The 21548-nt window shown below is 44.3% G+C and overlaps 2 protein-coding genes and 1 non-coding gene across 4 annotated transcripts; 1 reads left to right on the forward strand and 2 right to left on the reverse strand.

Moving 5' to 3' along the window:
• Positions 1-5784: 5784 nt before the first annotated feature.
• Positions 5785-5856, reverse strand: TRNAE-UUC. Its single transcript has one exon. It is a non-coding gene; the product is annotated as a tRNA-Glu (tRNA).
• A 1031-nt stretch (positions 5857-6887) lies between these two features.
• CCDC115 (coiled-coil domain containing 115) lies at positions 6888-12238 on the reverse strand. Its single transcript, XM_002930785.4, has 5 exons — positions 11926-12238; positions 11747-11850; positions 11580-11662; positions 9799-9930; positions 6888-8028 (listed from the first exon to the last, which is right to left on the reverse strand). Exons 1-5 carry the CDS (start codon positions 12097-12099, stop codon positions 7916-7918), a joined length of 606 nt encoding a protein of 201 aa, XP_002930831.2. The 5' UTR covers positions 12100-12238; the 3' UTR covers positions 6888-7915.
• Positions 12239-12516: 278 nt separating this feature from the next.
• IMP4 (IMP U3 small nucleolar ribonucleoprotein 4) lies at positions 12517-16765 on the forward strand. Of its 2 annotated transcripts, XM_002930784.4 has the most exons (9): positions 12517-12840; positions 12983-13091; positions 14760-14843; positions 15564-15673; positions 15752-15884; positions 15972-16126; positions 16208-16302; positions 16423-16496; positions 16580-16765. In XM_002930784.4, the coding sequence occupies exons 1-9, from the start codon at positions 12838-12840 to the stop codon at positions 16690-16692; spliced, it is 876 nt and encodes a 291-aa protein (XP_002930830.1). In that variant the 5' UTR covers positions 12517-12837; the 3' UTR covers positions 16693-16765. The 2 variants fall into 2 exon arrangements, with proteins under 2 accessions (XP_002930830.1, XP_034520816.1); XM_034664925.1 differs by having other exon boundaries at positions 15972-16302.
• The last annotated feature ends 4783 nt before the right edge of the window (positions 16766-21548 follow it).

The following is a 21548-nucleotide window of genomic DNA, read 5'->3' on the forward strand; positions in this document are numbered from 1 at the left end:
TTAAAAAAGAAAATTAGGAAAAATAAGCCTCCAACTCTGATAAAAATTATAGCATGATCTAAAATGAAAGCTTAGTCTATTGGTATGAACTTTTATGTCTGACAAACAAACATACTATAATTCAAAATAAAATCACGCCATACAGCAAGAATAGTTTTACTTGGCATTTGTTAGTATAATAGGCTATAAGTTCACATGCTTGCAATAATGGAGATAAAACAACAATTAGCGAATTTGGAAAGAAGCTGAAGGTTTGGAAAAAAGGTAGGTATTTCCACTTTAATCTCATTCTTTGAGTAGTGGTATGGGAGCAGACTCAAGAACAAAAAATGAGAGCAACAAAGGATAATTTACTAAAATTCATCTTAAAAAGATTGAATCTAGCATTTTGGATCTCTGCACCTGGTGTAACTTCCATAGTAGTCTTCAGCCTAAGCTAAATAACATATTTCCCCATTAAGATACCACATAATTTTTAATTGATAGGCCATATAAAGACAAACTAGCTGTGGCTAGTCTATAACTTGAAACTAAGAACATCGGATAATCTTTAATATGAAACTGAAAGGGAAGGAAGGGAAAAAAACAAACATGGTAAAGAGAATGAAATTTTTGAACTATCTTATAGCATTTAACCACCTTAATGGGGAAAAAGTGATTTATCTGGGGAGTAAATTTGGGACTGTAGAAAAGGCTGGCGTATTCTGGAATATTTACTTAATTACCATAATTTTATTTGTAGTAGAGGTAACTGGTATAACTTCAAGTCCCATTTGTAACCTCTTTCGTTTTTCACAGTAAGCTTTTCAGGTATCTTTATTAAACTCATAATTAAAATAATCAGAAAGATCAGCACCTAAAGGTAAATCGCAGTGTTAGTGTACAAATATTTCAATTCTATTTTTATGCCCCCTATAAAATATAATAAACTATAAAAACATAAATTTTGTGTTCTATCAGTTTTATCACCCCTTCTAATTTTCCCTATTCTCCCAATTACTACCATAAAGCAACAGGACTATAAAAATTTTGATCAAAAGTATTTCCTTTAAGCCAGGGAGTATTATGCTAAGTGATGTAAGTCAGAGAAAGACAAACACCATATGATTTCACTCATGTGGAATTTTAAGAAACAAATGAACATAAAAGGGGAAAAAGTATTTCCTTTAGAAATGGCATTAAGGAGGGCACATGATGTGATGAGCACTGGGTGTTATACTGAACTGATGAATCATTGAACATTATATCAAAAACGAATGATGCACTATACCTTGGTTAATTGAATTTAAATAGGAATTATTAGGAAACTAATCAGATTTTGATACCAGGAAGTAGGGTGCTCCTCTAACAAATAGTTAAAAATGTATAATATGGCTTTGGAATTGGATAAGGGATAGAGGCTGGAAGAATTTTGAGGCACAAGATAGAAAAAGCCTAGAATGCCTTGAAGAGATGGTTAGTGGAAATACATATGGACATTAAAGGTTATTCTCATTAGACTCAAGAAGTAAGTAAGGAGCACTGTAGAGAATGCTTCTATCCTCTTAGAGAATAAATATATTGACATGAACAGAATGTTAGTAGAAATATGAAGGTTAAAGGTGCTTCTGGCAAGAACTTAGAAAGAAATGAGAAACATGTTATTGGACACTAGAAGAAAAGCAATTCTTATTTTAAAGTGGTAGAGAACTTGGCTGAATTGTATTCTGTTTGACAGAAAGTAGAACTTAGAAGCAATGAACTTAGATATTTAGCTGAAGAGATTTCTAAGCCAAGTGTTATAGGCACAGACTGATTCTCCTTGATGCTTACAGTAAAAAGCAAAAGCAAGAAGTAAATTAAGAAAAGGACAGTTAAGCAAAAAGGAGGCAGCACTTGATGATTTGGGTGGTACTCAGGCTATCCAGACTACAAAGGATTCAAATATTAAGAAATTCACTGTTGGAAAGTGTGCTCTGAAAAAGGGAGCCAAGGGTGTGGCTGGACAATCTTTTGCTAAAGAGATTGGGCTTGTGACTCATGGATCCAACTGGCCATCTCAGCAGAAACAAGAATAGAGATGGGGCTATCCAGCAAAGATCTATGGAGGACCCTCTTGTCTGAGGACTGCACAGGAGGCTGACGTGTGTTCTGAGAATGTTATACCAGGAAAACTACTGGCAACCTAAACTCCAAGGAACAGAGATAGAAGCAAATGAAGGGAAGTTGTGGGACTTCCAAAAACCCACAAATAGGACATGGGCTGATAGAGGTTCTCAACTATAGACACGCTTTATCCTCCAACTTTTAAGTTTTTATTGAAAGGTAGACACAAGGGGTACCTGGGTGGCTCAGTTGGTTAAGCATCTGCCTTCAGCTCAGGTCGTGATCCCAGGAAACTGTCTGCCTTTGACTCAGGTCATGATCCCAGGGTCCTGGAATCGGGCCCCGCATCAGACTCCCTGCTCAGTGGGAAGACTGCTTCTCCATCTCCCTCTCCTGCTCCCCCTTCTTGTACTTGCTCTCTCTCTCTCTCTTTCTGTCAAATAAATAAATAAAATCTTTAAAAAAAAAAGGTAGACGTGATGTATCAGGTAAAAGGAATTAAGTTAAACAGGCTTTTAGTGTGAGCTTTTATATTTATCTGGCTAAGAATCACTCTGTGTTTATTGTTTGCTGTGGCTGTAGGTATCAGAGACTAAAATTTCCCCCAGTGTTATTTTAGTCTCCTCTGCTGTGTTTGGCTTTCCCATCAGATTTCTTACATAGATTCTGAGCCCTGTAGTTCTTTCAGTTGTATTATATATTATGATACACACACACACACACATATATATCATAACAAGAACCTTAGTGATGTGGTGATAATATGTGGGAGGAGGGGAAGTACTATATAATCTCATAGTCTTTTACTGAGCTTCTGCCCTGAGGTATAACTTTCAAAAATGCTCCGCAGCTTTTTTTCTCCCTTTATGTGACAAAGGAAAGCTAGAGAGGGTTGGGTATTTCTCTTCCCCCGGGGTTGGGTGGGCTCTAGTAAAATAGTTTCCCTGAGGACAGGCCTTTTCAAGGAGAACTGGGAGCTCTGGCATATTCAAAGTGGTTACTTCTCCCTCCTTGCCAGAAGCACCAGGGATTCTTCTCCAGTCTTGACCCTAAGAACCTGGTAGGGTTCCTGGAGGTAAAACCCACAAGAATGTGAGGGTTTTCAGTGCAAAATGAATAAAAATTTTAGAAACTCCAAAAGAAAGAAAGTTTTATTCCAGCTCAAGTTAGGACAGCTGCCTGGAAAACACACTCTTCACAGGAAAGATAATGCTCCAGAAAATGAAACTTTGTACAGGGTTACAGATTTTTTTTTTTTAACGTCTTGTAAAAGGTCAAAGGATTACAGATTAACCTATAGGCAGGAATCACAAGTTTTAATGTTAAGAAATGCAAGGAGTAGGAATATTCATCGATACCTTAAGGACAAGATGGTTTTTCTTTATGGCTTGGTGGGCCATAAATCAGGCTTTTGGTTTAAACAAAGTCCATACAGTAATGATACCTTAGAAATCTAAAATGGCCTCCCCTTGGAAAAAATTAAAGATGATACTGCAGATAGAAATCTTCTCTTCTTTTGCCTTTGATCAATGTCATCATACTCAAGGGCTTTATTCTTTCACAAAATCTGTACATGCTCTGGTTGGGGCCTCTTCATTTCCTTAGTTTATAAATAAGAAGGTCCCAATTCCTCTGGTGAAACTGCTTGTTTCTCTCTGTCCTGGCTGAGGAGTCAAGGGCAGAGGTGAGGTTGTGCTGACCACCCTGCAGCTCAGGTAGAAAACCTTTGACTTTGCCACCTCTGGAGAATTTCTTCCAGTTTTCCTGAGGGCTCTGAGTCTGAGTCCAGTGGCCCTTGGATCCATGCCTAGATCCCAAACAGAGCTGGAAACTGTTCTAACTGGCAAAATCCTGTGTTTTTTTCAGTTTTCATTTGAGGAAAATGAGCATTTCCTTGATTGGCTATTTCTAGTCTGTTTGTAGATGTGTGAGCTGGGTCTGAACCTGCCAGGAGTAAACACCGGAGCGTTATGGGCTCCATGTCGAGGACAGCCACAGTCACAGTGATTTTCCCACATTGAGAAACTTGAAAATCATATTAATAATTGTCTACATCAGAGCCAAGTTATATTTGCTTCACACCAAACTGTGGAAAATTAAAAGTGCATTGTACAAAATGTTTATACTGTTCTTGTATTTCACCTATTTCATATTCATGTGACTAGATCAGTACTTTCTAGAAAATGGTTCTGTTAATAATTTAGTGAGTCACTGTTAAATCTGCTATGGTAATAAATTGATGCCTCTTAGCTATTTTTGTCTAAATTAAGACACCATGGTAGCACCTACCTAGGAATCCTGTTCTGCAAAAGAACAATAAATATTAAACATGTCAAAATAAGATAAAAAAATTAAAATAAATAAAATAAAAAGCTTCCCTTATATATCAGGACTTTAAGCAGTTTTTCTTTCATCAGGGTCAATTAGTCTTTAAGTTTTCCTACCAGTTACTGGCTCCAGCAGCAGCTTCTGAGCCTGGGATACTATGACTCTCTGTCTTCATTCTTCTCCCCAACTGTCAAGGCAGCAATTCACCCCGTGACTTCAATTTTCTCATGGATCTAAGAAGAGTTGTTGAATTTTAGTTTATTCAGCTTTTTTTTCTTGTAAGGACCAGAGTGATGACTTCCCAGCTCCACTGTATCCTATTTTAACCTATACACTTTAAATTAATATGATTACAGAAGTAATTTCTCCCCCCAAAATGTATGAGTGACTAAGTCAGTGTAGTGGTACACTTCTGAAGGTAGGACCTCAGCCTTGCACATAACCTCCCTGGGTTGACTAAGTGAATGAGACAAAAAGGGTAGAAAACTGACAAAGGCACTTAGTGGCTCATGTTTATAAGTCTGGCTCTCCTTTTGACCAGAAGTGTGCGAGTGCTGGGGGGAGAAGGATTCTTGAAAAGTTTTAAGTAATTTCCATGAAGGGTAGGGGGCAAACCGGATTGCTCAGGAACTCTAACCACTGGACTAGAAGGCAAACAAAGCAGCCACAAGACCGGAGAACATTAAATTGCCAGAGACTTCTTCCAACTGGCCCTCTCCAGTCCATTCGTGCACTTCATCCTATGCCCCTCCAGAGACTCAGCTCCACTTGTTGCAGCCCAGCCTCTGGACTGGCTCTGGAGCAGAAGCAAATGTCTTTTTTTTTTAAAGATTTTATTTATGTGACAGAGAGACAGCCAGCGAGAGAGGGTACACAGCAGGAGAGTGGGAGAGGAAGAAGCAGGCCCCCAGCGCAGTAGCCTGATGTGGGACTCGATCCCCGAACGCCGGGATCACGCCCTGAGCCTAAGGCAGACGCTTAACGACTGCGCCACCCAGGCGCCCCAGAAGCAAGTGTCTTGACTCCACCCATCCCTTCCTTCCTCTCGGAGGGGGCTCCCACCCAGAGGTGTGTGGGAGGGTCCGGGCAGTGGTCACCTTTCACCGTGACTGACAATAAATTTTGAGTATTTTAAATATTATTCAATATTTAAATATAATGGTATTCACATCTATAATGTATATGGCATTTTATAGAGAAAACAATTTAATGATGTGATGAAAATTAATACTTCGTTCAAAATACAGAATGATAGGTCCCAGGGCTCCCCGGGCCCCAATTTCTCCAGGGTTAAATGGAAAGAAATGCCCAATTTGACCTGAGGCATTCTAGTGGCGAAAATATAAGTAGAAACGAAAAACTCCAACATCCTTCCCATACCGGGAGTCGAACCCGGGCCGCCTGGGTGAAAACCAGGAATCCTAACCGCTAGACCATATGGGAAGCGTTGAAAACACGCCTCTCGTTCCTGTACACATCACCTCAGCTTGCCGTCTACCCCTCCACGCGATTACTTCATATTCATCGGGTTTGCTCCGCCCCCGGAAATTCTGACTGCGACTGCGCAAGTCCCGGCTTCAGGGACGCCCCCCCCCCCCCCGGGGCGCCCCCCCCCCCCCCCCCCACGGGCCCTGCGCTGGAAGTCTAGAGGCGGGGAAGGTTGCAGAGCGTTTGTGGTTTTCTCAGTCCCTGTTTGCTGACCCTGCCGGGCACTGGGACATACCCAAAGCAGAACTTCAAACAGTAAAGTGAAGGCTATTGCTTGACCTTCGACATCAACTGACATATAAAATAAAGGACCCCAACCGGCACGGAGTTCCACATGAATCTTTTCTGTGAAAAACAAAACCGTATTGTTTTTACTTACTTTGGCTTCAAAATCCCACTGGTTGACACTTCCTAGCAGGATTTTTTTTTTAAAGGTCTTTTTTATTTATTAGACAGAGACAGCAGGGGGAGTGGGAGAGGAAGAAGCAGGTTCCGAGCGGAGAAGCCCGACGTGGGGCTCGATCCTGAAACGCTGAGATCACGCCCTGAGCCGAAGGCAGACGCTCAACGACTGCGCCACCTAGGCGCCCCCCTAGCAGGATTTTGTTCTGAAATTCGACCTGTGTGGGAAGGGATGTACCTTTTTTCTCTAGTTTCCTTTTGAATGCTTCCATTAGGCTTTTCACTGACAACTCAAGCTCAATGTGGCAAAAACAAAAAAACAATCCCCCCATATCCAACCACAAATATGACCTACTGCAATTAAAGTATTACAACAGTGTGGTACCTGTATATTAACTGACAGTAAAATCAAGGAAACAACGGAAGCTCCAAAATACAGTATGCGTATAACATTGGGATTATGCGAAAGTAAATAAGGTGGCACCTCAAATCAGTGGCTCAACATACAGCATGTAGACCTATGGTAGAAAACACAAGCTGGATGCAGGATTCACCCCATACCTCAAATGAAACCAGAGAAGTTCTTAAGGAAAATAATGCAGAATTCCTTTATCATATCATTTACAACCCCAAATCCAGAAATGATAAAATAGCTGATTGATAAATTCAATTCTTAATTAAGAAAATTACTAAAACTTAAAAAAAATAGTAGAGCTGGTGATGGTTACTATAGCTTTCACCTTAGTTATTCATTAAGCTATTCAATTATTTTGAGCAGTTTAATGTGTTTTATTTTACAACGAAGGTTAAAAAAAAAAACACCATAAGCAAAGTTACAAGAGAAACGGGAAAATATTTATATTTCATATTATGAATAAAAGATTAATTTTCCCCAAGCACAAAGATTACCTCCTAGAAACTGCTAAAAATACCAACAACCAGGAGGAAAATGAAGCAAGGACAAAGATCCCATCACAGGAAATACATTTGGCTCTTCAAAAATTAAAAGCAGCTTGGTCTCACTCCTATAAAGATAAAGGAAGAGTTCCTAGAGCTCCCTTGAAAATCTAAGATCTTTTTTACTTTCTGGCTTAAAACCTGCCAAGGACTACCTATCTACTTAGGTGTTCACGTTTTTTATTGACATGGAATCATACTGTCCTGCTTTGTTAGCCATGTTTGGTTTTTTTTCCTACATCAAAATCAGTTTTGAGAATCTAGTGAAACTGAAGCACCTATTTGTTGTCCTTCCCTGCCACTAACTGTGCAGTATTTCATCCTGTAAAGAAACCACAGCTGGTATATTCATGAAGCTGTTCTGGCTATTTATGAACTAACCTAACAGCTTTGCCCCTGCCCCACATGAATGTGTCCCAGGAGAATACAAGCTTAGAAGTGGTTTCACAGTAGTGACTTTCAACATTATTCAGTTTGCCTCTTCAAACTTTCACACCTAACAAAGCTAGAAACATGCAAACCAGAGAAATTTTAAGGAGTAGGGATTAGTTGGGGTGGGAATAGGGGCAGGGGCAATCTGTGAAGGAAGAAGCCCTGAGATAAGGCAGCCACACCAAAGAACAGCTGTGCTCACTGCCCTGCCTCTGGTCACAAGTCAGGAAGACTCAGGCTCCAGCTGCTTGAGTTTCTCCTGGAGCCCCCGGAGTTGGCTTCGACCCCAGTCAATGCGAATCTGAAGGCTGGCCATGTCTGCAGCCAGCTGCAGGCCTAGAGGAAGAGATAAGATTGTCACCATGGTATCCTCAATGTGACACATGACTCAGGAGGCTCTGAACATACCCAGGGACTGGGTATGTCTCCACACTATTCCTAAAATATTCCAGGAAGAGCCTTGCATTGGCTGCTTCAGAACCTCACTAGACCCACACCCTCACCTCCGTCAGATCTTTACATTTTAGTAACCTCTTCAACAAACTTCCTTTACTCCCTTATATTACCCACCAGGGACTAAAAATTCATAGGTCATAACACTGTTGTATGCCCTCATTTCTTTCCTTCTTTCTTTCGTTATAATAGTCCTTCACTGTTCTCACCCTCTCTCTTTCTGTTTTCTCTGCCCCTGAGGGTGTTCCACATTCTGGATCCACACCTTGCTGGCTTTTTCCTGATGCTTCTGTTTAACAGTCTTCTGGGCCCTCCATGCTCTGTCCACACGTCAGTCCAGTCTTCAGCTTACCTGCCTGACAGCAGAACTAGCCACATATCTGCTCACCTCCCTCCAGGAAGTACTTTCTCCTCTTGGCTTCTGGGATCTCTCACCCTCTGGTTGTTGCTCCTGCCTCACCGCTACTTCTCAGTCTCCTCGAGTGGTTTCTCCCCTTCCTCCTCCCACCTTCTGTCCACGTTCTGAGGCCCTCTGCTGATCTCAGCTTAAATGCTGTGTCTGTCGGCAACTTGGGAATTTAAACACCAGTGTTATGTGGTGGGCTCCCAAATCTCTCTTTCAAGCTCAGGTCTCTTCAAACTCAGACACATGTGCCCAGACACCCGAGCAGTCTCCACCACAAGCACTAGGAACACACTCTCACCCAACTCCTGACTTACCCTTGGCTGAAGCTCTCTCACACCAGGTGAGGGCAGCTTCATTCTCCCAGGTGTTCCTTCTGGAATCTGTGGGCTCATCCTTCATTCCTCTCCTTCCCTTACTCTGAAATTGATCTGTCAGTAGATCTTGTGGCTTCTGCTCTCAAAACATGCCGGTTCCCATCACTTACCCTCTCCTTCACTGCCTCCGCCTACATATCAAGCCTGGCTGCTCTCTAGCACCTGCTTCCTCTGTCTGCTTTTGTCTATTCCCACCCAGCACCTGCAGTCTTCCTATTACTCTGTGGGTCCAACTGCACCTCTCTCTCTTCAGAGTCACCCATGACTACCAAAGTCCTCATCAGGGCCTATACCTCAAATCACCTGGCCCCCTCTAACCTCAGCTCCTGGCACTCCCTGATGCATAAACTCTACTCCAACCCATTTGGCCTCCTCATCCTAAACATGATCTCACCTCAAAGCTTTTGCCCTGGCTGGTCCCTCTGCCTATAGCTCTGACCCCCCAGATCAACTACAAAATTCTCTCCATCTTTTCAGAGGGGCCTTCCCAGACCACCCTTCATAAAATAGCCCCCCTCACCCACTCCTGTTCCACTCCATTCACCATACCCTATCTTATTTTTCCATAACAATTCTTACTACCTGGTGTTTTTTTTTTAGGGCCTACTTATTTATTTGCATGTTTTCATTCTCTCCTCAAGAGAATAAACATTCTATGAGAGGTGTTTCTCTCTTTTGTTTCCTGCTGTATCTCCAGCACCTAGCATGAGTCTGGAACACTGTCAACAGCCAGTAAATGCTTTTTTGAAAAAAACAGCAGGTGTGCAACAAAAGCCTGCTATGGAGAAAATCTGGAAAACCCTCCGCAGATTAACCCCAGCCAGTCATGGCCTTAGTACTCAAGTTCTCCCTGTACATAGAGGGTCTACTTACCCTCCCGGAAGCTGGTTTGGGCATGACGCAGACTGTGAGGAACCAGGATTCCAAACCAGTTCAGAGGGTCCCGGGGGGCTGGGGAGGACTCCGGCTCTGGGGTTCTGGTGTGACCCTTGCGCCTGCGCAAAGCTGGAGAAAGACAGACTGGAGGTTGGGGGTCTCATTACCTGTCCCTTGTCTTCTCTGTGACAATGTTGAACTTGATCTGAGCTCACGATCCTGACACACAACGAAGGCTGGAAAAAAACCCTCCAACCATTTATGTTCCAGAAAACAACTTACCACAAAGAACAACCCTTTGTGATTTAGATGAGATGCCCTGACCACTCTTTCTCATGACTCTCGTAAGATCAGCAGATGACACCCTTGTTTACCTATGACAGAGCCACACACTGACTTTTCCCATTTGCCTGAACATGCTGAAAGGCCAGACAGACCCTCCAACTCCCTGTTCGTCTCATAAATGATTCGAGATTAGAAGTTTGTCCCTCTGAAACCAGTCAGATATATAGACATTTTCTGTTCAACTGACTGAAACTTCCCCCGACTGCGAAACTATCCCAACTGTAAAGGATCTCGCCTATAACTTGTCTATTTCTCCCTACAGAAGTCCAAAGCAAAAAAACATTGAGATACCACCTTACGTCAGTTAGAATGGCAAAAATTGACAAGGCAAGAAACAACAACTGTTGGAGAGGACGTGGAGAAAGGGGATCCCTCTTACACTGTTGGTGGGAATGCAACTTGGTACAGCCACTTTGGAAAAACAGTGTGGAGGTCCCTTAAAAAGTTAAAAATAGAGCTACCCTATGATCCAGCAGTTGCACTACTGGGTATTTACCCCAAAGATACAGACGTAGTGAAGGGCCATATGCACCCCAATGTTCATAGCAGCATTGTCCACAATAGCTAAATCGTGGAAGGAACTGAGATGCCCTTCAACAGATGACTGGATTAAGAAGATGTGGTCCATATATACAATGGAATATTACTCAGCTATCAGAAAGAACGATTACCCAACATTTGCAGCAACATGGAGGGGACTGGAGGAGATTATGCTAAGTGAAATAAGTGAAGCAGAGAAAGACAATTATCATATGGTTTCACTCATTTATGGAACATAAGAAATAGCAGGGAGATTGGTAGGAGAAGGAAGGGAAGAATGAAGGGGGCGGTAATCAGAAGGGGGAATGAACCATGAGAGACTATGGACTCTGGGAAACAAACTGAGGGCTTCGGAGGGGAGGGGGTGGGGGATTGGGATAGCCCAGTGATGGGTATTAAGGAGAGCACATATTGCATGGAGCCCTGGGTGTTATACGCAAATAATGAATCATGGAACACTACACCAAAAACTAAGGATGTACTGTATGGTGACTAACATAACATAATAAAGGGGCGCCTGGGTGGCACAGCGGTTAAGCGTCTGCCTTCGGCTCAGGGCGTGATCCTGGCGTTATGGGATTGAGCCCCACATCAGGTTCTTCTGCTATGAGCCCGCTTCTTCCTCTCCCACTTCCCCTGCTTGTGTTCCCTCTCTCGCTGGCTGTCTCTATCTCTGTTGAATAAATAAAATCTTTTTTTAAAAAAATAACATAATAAAAAAATTATTATTAAAAATAAATAAAGCAAAAAAACAGCCTGCTGAGACATTGTGATCCTCCAATCTGGGCCGCTCTCTATCGCAACACCCTTAATAAAATCATCTCCTCAATTACCCTGTACATTTTGTTTTCGACATAGGGAGGACGCCCTGGCGGGAAGAAAGAGGGACTCACCTGCCTCACGGGGCCCCACTTCTTCTGGTGTCTGGACGCTGGCTCTCATCACCCAGAACTTCTGGAGTCCGTCCTGGGCCTCGCTGAAGAAGAAGGTAGGATGGACATTTGGAGGCCCCAGCCCGGACCCTGCCCGCCCACCTCTTCCAACATGCACGGCTCCTCACCTAGTGTAGACGCAGACCTGAGGCTCCATGCGGGAGGCATACTGCAGAGGACCTACAGACTTGGCACCCATGGCATAACGAGCTTTGGAGAGCGAGAGCCAGCCCTGGGGTAAGAGGAGAGAGGTGAAACCCAGTTAACCTCCGCACGCCCGCCCATCCCTCCCTCTCCAAGATCCCACCTCCTCCACCCGGGCGTTCAGTGCCGCCCGCTTCGCCTCCAATTCTTCCAGGTCCCGGAGCAGTTGCAGAAGGAGCGAGTCCACCTGCGCCCGTAGGTCCCGCGCAGCCATGGGCCCACGCCACTGAGGTCGGGAACTAGCCTCCTCACAGGTCGCCCAATCGCCGATCGGCATACCGGCATGACAACCAATTGGCTCACTTTCAAGGGGCGTTCCTAGCCGTGGGCCGAATTGCCCAACATTTCTAAAGCCAGCGCTCCTAGAAGCAGCGGTACGAAATTGACTAGCTGGGTTCTCTGAAGCGTGTAAGCCAACGAAACAGTCGGCTAGAGCTGCGGGTGTTTCCGAGTCGCTTTTGGAAGAGGCCGCATTTTACACTCGATCTTAGCCAAGAGGCGAGAAGCGATAAGAGACCGCATTTTAATAGGGCGATACAACTATCTGGTGATGGAAGAGACATATGTATGGCAGCCATTTTAAGATTAATTCCAGGAGCCGGTAGGCGAGCCTCCAGTCAACCGCCGTGCTGCTTTTACAGTTGATGGATCACTTAGAACCGCCAATTATGATTGCTCTAGCCGTTCATCATCTTAAAATTGGTCATCCTGCGCAGCAGTGATAACTAATGAAGCCAGGCACGGACATCTTTAGTAAGGGCGATCCTTAGCGACGTGACAACGTTTTGACGCCAGCCTATTGGCTGTTCCAGTAAGCATGCGCATTCCAGATTGGCCAATCGCCTTGCGACTCCCACCCCACCCTCCGCCATCTTAACATTGGGCACTCCCGACAGTAGCAGGATGTAGCGAAGGCTCTAGCGACCTTCTTGGTTGAGGGCAGAATCGAGGGTGGCGTTGCTTATACTGCCCCCGGCATTATCCTGGCTGGACCCACGTGGAAGCCGCGCTCAGGATGGTAGGAGGGATGTTTGAGCTCCGGTTTTTGATGTTGGGGCCTCGCGCAGGGCTGGGGATGATTCCCGGGCTTGGGGCTGATGGCCCCCGGGGCACGGTTGTGCCTGGCGAGAAAGAGGCTGATCGTACCCGTTGTTCCCTAGCTGCGTCGTGAGGCCCGCCTTCGCCGCGAGTACCTGTACCGCAAGGCCCGCGAGGAGTCGCAGCGAGCCGCCCAGGAGAAGAAGGAGAAGGTTCGGCGCGCCCTGGAAGGTAGGCACGTCTCCGCCCCCCGGGGGACTTTAAACTTGTCATTATAAAGACCATTGGCTTGCATTTTAAAATCCAACGGAATAAAAGACCAAATGGTATAAAACTCGTTTAATTAGCATTTCTTAATGTTTGTGTGACTGAGCATCCTTTCAAGTATTTACTTGCCCTTTTCCTTGCCTTTTGGGTTTTCAAATGTCCCTTCCGTGATGCTATACATTTCATATCTTGTCATATATGCTCGGTATCTAGATTTTACAGTTTGCCTATTAATTTTATTTACAGGGTGTTTAGTTCTTCCCAAATTTTAAATTTTTACGTTGTCCTATATAGGTAGATATTCTCCCTCCCCCACCTCCGCCCGTTATTTTTCTTTTTGCTACCTTCTTCAGTGCAAGAATATCTTACTGCGTTTTAGCGTTATCGTGATTCCGTTGCGTTTTAAAAGTGTTGAACCGTAGAGAATTTAATTTTATTCGAGTTGTGAATTAGGATCTAACTTTGCAATTTTTTCTCGACTTTTTATTTGTCAAACTGATAGTGTTAAATGCCTGAATTTCCATTGTATCCCTATTTTCTTGGTTCTTGTGTGGGTAGAACTTTGTTTCCTATCTGTGTGGTACTGCAGCTTACTACCTCTGATTATTTTAAATTCACTTTGGTTTTCTGTTTTAGACATATAAAGTGCATGTGGTATGTGTCTATATATTTACATTAAGTGTTATGTTATTCTAGTATGATTTACCTGCCCACATTAGAAATAAAAAACGCTCAATATATTGAAATTCAGGAATATTTTCCCCAACTCGGATAACCACAATACAGGATACTGTTTAAAAATAAGCCATTTCCTTGCTTTTCTTTGTACTTATATCGTACTTGTTTGTATCCCTAAATCACATGGATTGATTTTAGTTTTAAATGTAGCTATTTGGGTTGTATATATTCTTTCCCAGCTTTAAGTTTTCATTCAATATTGTTTCTAAGATCTATTGAGTGTAGTGGGGGCTCTCATTTCCCTGTGCTTGGTGTTGACCTTATTTTTTAGTCTGGTACAGTTAGGAACAGCATTGCTGCTATGAACCTTCTCTTCCATGTGCAAGAATTTCTCCAGGGCATATTGGAAAGACATGCTGGTTCCGAGGGCATGTTCATATTGAGCTGTGTACTCCAAAGTGGGCTTGCCCACAGCCCAGCCCCCCCCCTTTTTTTTTTTTTACCAAGTCTAGCTTTAGTTCATAGAGGAAAGTTCTGACCCAAAGCATCAGGTTTAGCAGTTTTATTGTCAGAGGGTTTCAGGGTTTCTGGTCCACCTTCATACAGAAAGAGCACCCTGTATTTGTTCTTTTAAAAATTAGTTTGTTAATTGTTTTCTCATTACAAAAACAGTATATACTTGCAACTAAATATTTTAGAAAGCCCTCAAACCGTGAGACTCAGGAACCATAGAAAATGAAATCTCCTGTAACCATTGTTAACAGGTTGGCATGTAGACAAAAGTAGTCTCCCTCTTCCCCCTCCCAAAAAAGTCATGTATCACCTTTCTACACAGAAAGGAGTAAAGAGGGTACTTTTCAATCCAGTCTGTACAGTGTTTGTAAGCCACAGTGTTGTATAAACTGAGGGCTCCATGCATGTGTCTTACTCAGCTCGTCTGTTTGCTCCCTGCAGAGAACCTCCTGATTCCCGCTGAGTTACGCAGGGAGGCTCTGGCCTTGCAGGGTTCCCTGGAGTTTGATGATGCCGGCGGTGAAGGTAAACTTCCCTGACACAGGCCAGCTTCTCCCCCTGCCCTTGAGCCTGCTGGTTTCCATGTCATTACACAGAAACCTTCAAGGAAAGGATGTGCAGCGTCTCCTTGGGAAACTGTCTCCCACATGCCCTCATGACTCTGCACAGATGGCACCTCAGGAGAGCTCTTTCTTAGTGCTTCCAATTCCGTTTATATAACACATATAGTATTATCCCACTTACTCTGTTTTGTCTGTTAATTGTCCCCCTTACTAGAATATGAGCTCTTCTGAGGCAAGACAGTGTCCGTTTTGTTCACTGCCATGTCCCCAGCTCCCAGCACTTCACTAACACCCATATGTTTCATTCATTGCATTATTCAACAAATAGTAAAGATATCACAAACATTGTACATTTTTGTTATGAGGAAAGGAGTCTATTACTTTTGGCCTTAGCAGAATCTGGACTTGTGCTTAGATGGTAGCCATTAACCCTGTGTGATAAATATAGTTAAAATGAACTAAAATTAAATCAAATTTAAAAATTTAGTTTCTCAGTCATACTTGTGTTTATAGCCAGTGTGGCTGGGGAGCCACCCTTTTGCTCAGTGCAGGTGTGGAGCATTTTATTTTCATCATCGAAGGTGTTGTCAGACAGTGCTGCTCTAGACAGATTCAGCCACCCTCAAGTTAGCATTTTATTTCCCAAGACAATGTCACATTCTTGCCCCTCGTGCTCTGACAGGTGTGACCAACCACATGGATGATGAATATCGATGGGCAGGGGTTGAGGATCCTAAGGTCATGATCACTACCTCCAGAGACCCCAGTTCCCGCCTCAAGATGTTTGCGAAGGTACCAGTAGTGGGAAGTGAGTGGGAGATGGTAAGGCACTAGTGGCCCCAGTCCCAACTGAAGTGCGTTCATGTACAGGAGCTGAAGTTGGTGTTCCCAGGCGCCCAACGCATGAACCGTGGCCGGCATGAGGTAGGGGCACTGGTGCGAGCCTGCAAAGCCAATGGTGTCACTGACCTGCTGGTTGTCCATGAGCATCGAGGCACACCTGGTAAGACTGTGGGTGGGAACAGGCCGTCTGCTGGGGTGGTCGTCTGAGAGCAGATTAGGTCTCTGACGGCCTGCCTGGCCCCACCAGTGGGGCTCATTGTCAGCCACCTGCCCTTCGGCCCCACTGCTTACTTCACACTGTGCAATGTGGTCATGCGGCATGACATCCCTGACCTGGGCACTGTGTCCGAGGCCAAACCTCACCTCATCATGCATGGCTTCTCCTCCCGACTAGGCAAGCGGGTGAGTGTGGGTCCACAGGTTGAGGGCTGGGGGCAGGGAGTTCCAGGCTGGGCATCTGCCGCTCTCCTTCCTCTGACGCAGGTCTCTGACATACTCCGTTACCTGTTCCCTGTGCCCAAAGATGACAGCCACCGGGTCATCACTTTCGCGAACCAAGATGACTATATCTCCTTCCGGTAGGTTCATGGGCTGGCCTCAGAATGGAGTCCTGATCTTTGTGACCCACTGCTGTTTGTTATTGACGCACATCTGCTCCCTGTCTTCCTTCACCCCTGCCCTGCCTCCCCTTGCCCCAGGCACCATGTATATAAGAAGACCAACCACCGCAGTGTGGAGCTGACGGAGGTTGGACCTCGCTTTGAACTGAAGTGTGAGTTTGGGGCTTTATTCCACTTCTGGTGGTGGTGGGGTGCTGGCAGTGTAGGTGACCATGTACCCATGTCCACCCCCCAGTGTACATGATCCGCCTGGGCACGCTGGAACAGGAGGCCACAGCCGATGTGGAGTGGCGCTGGCACCCATACACCAACACCGCACGCAAGAGGGTCTTTCTGAGTGCTGAGTGAACCCACTCGTCAGGACGTGGACATGGACCCAGGACTTGGGGAGGGGTCAGAATAAAGTCTATGTGCCACACCACCCCATTTGCCTCTGTGTGGTCAGGACAAGCCCACTGTCAGGCCGAGTGTGAGGGACAGTTTCTATTGGGTCTTAGGTGGGGAGCTGACAGCTCAGGGACATTCTCAGGTCTGCTGTTGACATTTTGTCTAGGACAAGGCAGGCCCAACCTGCTGGTTTGCCCCTTAGCCATAGGATGGGTTTGGGAGATTTGGTGGTGGTGTCACTTGGGAGTCAGGGGCCCTGTGAGAGCCCATCTCAGACTGGGACTGGTATGTACCCAAGGACCCTGGTTTTACACAGATCTTGGGCCAGGCCTATGAAATAAGTCAGGCAGGGGGATGAAGAGTGGGAAAGACCTCTGCAGGTTCCCTGAATGCTACAGGATGGCATGAAGCAGCACGGACCACCTGGATGACCGATGTAAAGATCCTGAGGTGGACATGCTTATAAGTGTTCCAGGAGCAACAGTGGCCTAGTGAGAGGAGTCTTGAGGGAGAGTAGACAATTGGACTTCATGGGATATCTGTGACTTCTGGCCCCACTCATGTGAATCCAGGGCCTTCCCGAGTCTCTCTCACCTTGCCATAACCTCAGCTCACAAATCAAAGATATACCACTAAAATTTTTATGCAAGTTATAGGAATTCCAAAATACATACAAAGTAGAAGTAGCATGATGTTTATATTAGTTTTCTGGGACTGCCAAAACAAACTGCCACAAACTGGGTGGCTTAAAACAACAGATTTATTCTCACAATTCTGGAGGCCAGAAGTCGGATGAAGGTGTTGGCTCCACTCCCAGCCCCTCCTCCGTTACTTGCCTCTTCCAGCTTCTGGTGGCTACTGACAATCCTTAGCATTCTTTGGCATGTAGGTGCATTGTTGTGGTCTTTGTCTTCACATGGTCTTCCTCTACAGTCAAGTTTCCTCTGTCTCTTAGAAGGACACTTGTCATTAGACTTATACTGCATCAGACAATCAAGGGTGACCTCTTCGTTTAAAGATTCTGAAGTTACGGGGCGCCTGGGTGGCTCAGTCGTTAAGCGTCTGCCTTCGGCTCAGGGCGTGATCCCAGGGTCCTGGCATCGAGCCCCACATCGGGCTCCCTGTTGGGAGCCTGCTTCTTCCTCTCTCACTCCCCCTGCTTGTGTTCCCTCTCTCGCTGGCTGTCTCTGTCAAATAAATAAACAAAATCTTTAAAAAAAAAAATACAGATTCTGAACTTAATCACGTCTGCAAAGACTTTTTTTTCCAAATAAGATCATGGGGTCCAGGAATTAGGCTGTGGACATATCTATTGGGGTCACCATTCATCCGACTACATGTCCTCATTCCTCACCTTCAGTAGCTGTGGGGCTCCTACCCTTCCTGTTTACTGTGTCCCCCCGTACCTCTTGCAGACATCACAGGCATGAAGTTGATGCTCCCCTGCTAACTGAGCATCCTCCCAGGTGAGCACCATGAGGCCTGGGGGTCCGCACTCACTATTTCACCACGTCTAGAACAGGCCCTTACTCACTGGTGGTTTACTTTTTAATAACAATACGGAAGTCTTAGAGCAGGCCTTTGTGCTGGGGGCCAGCTCTCAGCCAGGGACAGGCAGAAAGTAAGATGCAAACTATTTATTCACTTCATTGTGGCTTCCACCGCTAAAGAAGCCTTTGAGTGTAATTCTTTCAAGTTCCTCAGAGAAGCCAAAACACTTAGGCTCGCCAGTAGTGGAGGGCTTTATGAAAGACAATTGGGTCCATGTTTTGCTCATCAGCTGTGTTTACCCATTGGATGTGAATGGTATCTACTGTTAAGTGATACTGGAGGAGACAGGACCCCTCATACTGTGCTGGTGGAAGAACCTGTGGGTAAAGGCTTTTCAGATGGCAGTGTGGTAGAGTTTCTTAGCATTTAAAATGTTCTACTTCTTAAGTCACCATCCTAGGGTCTGAAGTGGTCACTGTGATGCTGCTGGAGACATCTTAGGCACAACTTTGCCTGGATGTTATAGCAGGGGAGTTTGTAAAGTGAGTTTATAAAATAACAGTAATTAAAGCAAGAAAGGAGTGGGACATGTCCACTGTAGTGCCTTGTGTATCACACAGGTAATATCCTGAGGACTCACAGGGAGCCTTGGATTTGAGGCATGGTTCAGTGCCTAAAGGGATATTTATGCATCTTTTATTTGACTTTTTAAGGAAGAAATCAGTTCTTATATGGTTTTGAAATGTGAGGGACAAGAGAGGTGACAGATGTGGGCGTGGGCTTTGGTGTGTACCATTTGGAGCATCTCCTCTGGCCAGAGAGCAGTGGCCCAGAGAGAGTAGAGGGCCTTCGTGGTCAGGAAAAGCCCTGTGTCATGTCTGCAACTGATGTTCATATTCTAGTGTTCTCAATATTCAGAAATACTAACGTAGGGTATCCAGGTTAAGGGCATGAGAGATCTGTGCCCTGTTTTTGCATCTTTTATGTAAACATGACATTTCAAAATAAAAGTTACAGAAGTTTTAAAGGAATCACTGCTAATCTTATTGGGTAACAGCATAATGTTGGAGTTCCTTTAGAAAATGTTCTTAGTTTTTAGACAATGAAGTATTTAGGGGTGAAATATCAGCCTGGTACTTGCTTGAATGCCTCAGCAGAGGGGGGAAAAGCTGAAGCAAAGTACTAATTGTCACATTTAGGTGATGCAGACAGGGTTTGTTACGATATTCTTTCTACTTTGATACATGTTTTAAGTTTTTCACAGTAAAAGATTAAAAGGAAAATAATTACAAATGCCTACTGTTATTAAAACATTTTTCATATCTTTAAGTTATTAAAAATCTTCAGGGCGCCTGGGTGGCACAGTGGTTAAGCGTCTGCCTTCGGCTCAGGGCGTGATCCCGGCGTTATGGGATCAAGCCCCACATCGGGTTCCTCTGCTATGAGCCTTCTTCTTCCTCTCCCACTCCTCCTGCTTGTGTTCCCTCTCTCACTGGCTGTCTCTATCTCTGTCGAATAAATAAATAAAATCTTTAAAAATAAATAAATAAAAATAAAAATCTTCAAGTAAAAAGGTTGAGGTGTGAAAATAAAAGGGAACCTCCTTTACAATAAAGTTGGAAAGCCAGCAGGGATTGATCTCATGCCCTATCATTCCTTAAACTCCTCATTTGCAGACCCAAGTGGAAGAGAAACCTTGTAAGTCCCTGCTGAGTTAGCTGCTACTTTAGTATCTGGCAACAGCCCAGCCAATGAGAGACAGTCACAACTCAGCCAATGAAAAGCCGCTATACTTTGATCTCCCAGTTTACTCTAATGGACTTTTTGTTTATAACAGCCCTCCCAACTTCTCACTTTCCTCTGCAAAAGAGCATTCCTCTCTTTTGTGTTCTGGACTTGTCTATGGTTTTTCCCTACCGTGCTTGTCTTGGATTGCAGTTCTCTGCTGTTGCCAAATAAACGCATTTTTTTTTTTGCTGGTAAAACAACTGCCGGTTTTATTTTTAAAGTTAACAAAGGAGGTGTGCCGACCATTAGTGGTGGTTGAAAGCCATTGAGAGTTAGGGCCAAGGGGTCGTGGGAAAAAAAGGAAAGAGAATGTGCTCATGTACAAAAAAAAGTGAAAATTCAAGCATAGTATGAGATACATTTTAGGCATTGGTTCACCAGACTGACCGCAGTGAACATCTTGCCCACTATCCCTTATTTTTTCCCTATGCTACACTCCTAGAAGTGAAATTTCTGATCCAAGGAGATGCGCAAGTCCAAGCCTTTTGATATTTACTACCAGAAAGGTTATAGCAGGAGACCATTTTTATCAGATTGGCAAAGATGAAGAAGGTTCAATATGGTTCATAAAGGTGTGGGGAGTTGAGTTTTATAAAATAGATACAAAACTTTGTGGGCAAATTTTATAATTTCTACTTTGATCCAGTAGCCAGACCTAGGAATGTGGCCAACCTGCACACCATGTACACAGTGGTCACCGTGCAAGGTTCTGTACCATTGTTTATAGCAGCAAAAGCAGGGAAACAGCCTGGGTGTCCATCAGTAGCACTGAAGTGACATAAATTAGGATGCATCCACAGAGTGGAATACTGTAGTCACTGGGCACCTCAAGATAAAATGTTGAATAAAAAGCATGGTGACATGCCATGTGTGATATGCTGCCAGTGTGCAGAAGGAAGGGGGAGGGCCTTGTGCTGGTGCATGAACTGCATTATCTCCAGGAGGGTAAACATTCAACTGGTGCCTTGCAGGAGGGAATGGTGCACTGGGGATCCAGGGAAGAGGGAGAATTTAGTGCTACTGTGTGTAGACATTTCATTTACTTGTTGGCCACTTTTGTGAGCTCCCTTCTGGGTTCTCTGCCCAGTTTTCTTTGGCATGCAGGGAAGGCACTTTGATTTTGTCTGATTGCCTTCAAGAGTTTGAAGATGTAAATACTTCTCCAATACTGACACTTCTTTAAATTACAAAAGTAACACACCTTCATGTTTTTAAAAAACGACAGAAATGCACAGTGAAAAATAAACCACCTTACTCCTTCCTGTGTCCCCAACAATCCCACCCTACTGTCCAGAAGCTATGGACTATTGACTTAAAAAAATATATATGGCCAGATATTTCCTCTTCATGGTATTTTTTTGGCCCAAAAATCATGCTGCATACAACATTCTGAAGCTTCCTGTCTTTCCGTTTAATGATCTCTTTCAGCTACCTCTAGGTTATGAAGGATATCCAGTATATGTGGGTCCACCTCCTATTTAATGCCTGCACATTCAAGTTATTTTCTATTTTTACTACCAGAAACCTTGCTTCAAGAC

Source organism: Ailuropoda melanoleuca, chromosome 7, assembly GCF_002007445.2.
Source record: "Ailuropoda melanoleuca isolate Jingjing chromosome 7, ASM200744v2, whole genome shotgun sequence".
Taxonomy (NCBI): Eukaryota; Metazoa; Chordata; class Mammalia; order Carnivora; family Ursidae; genus Ailuropoda; species Ailuropoda melanoleuca.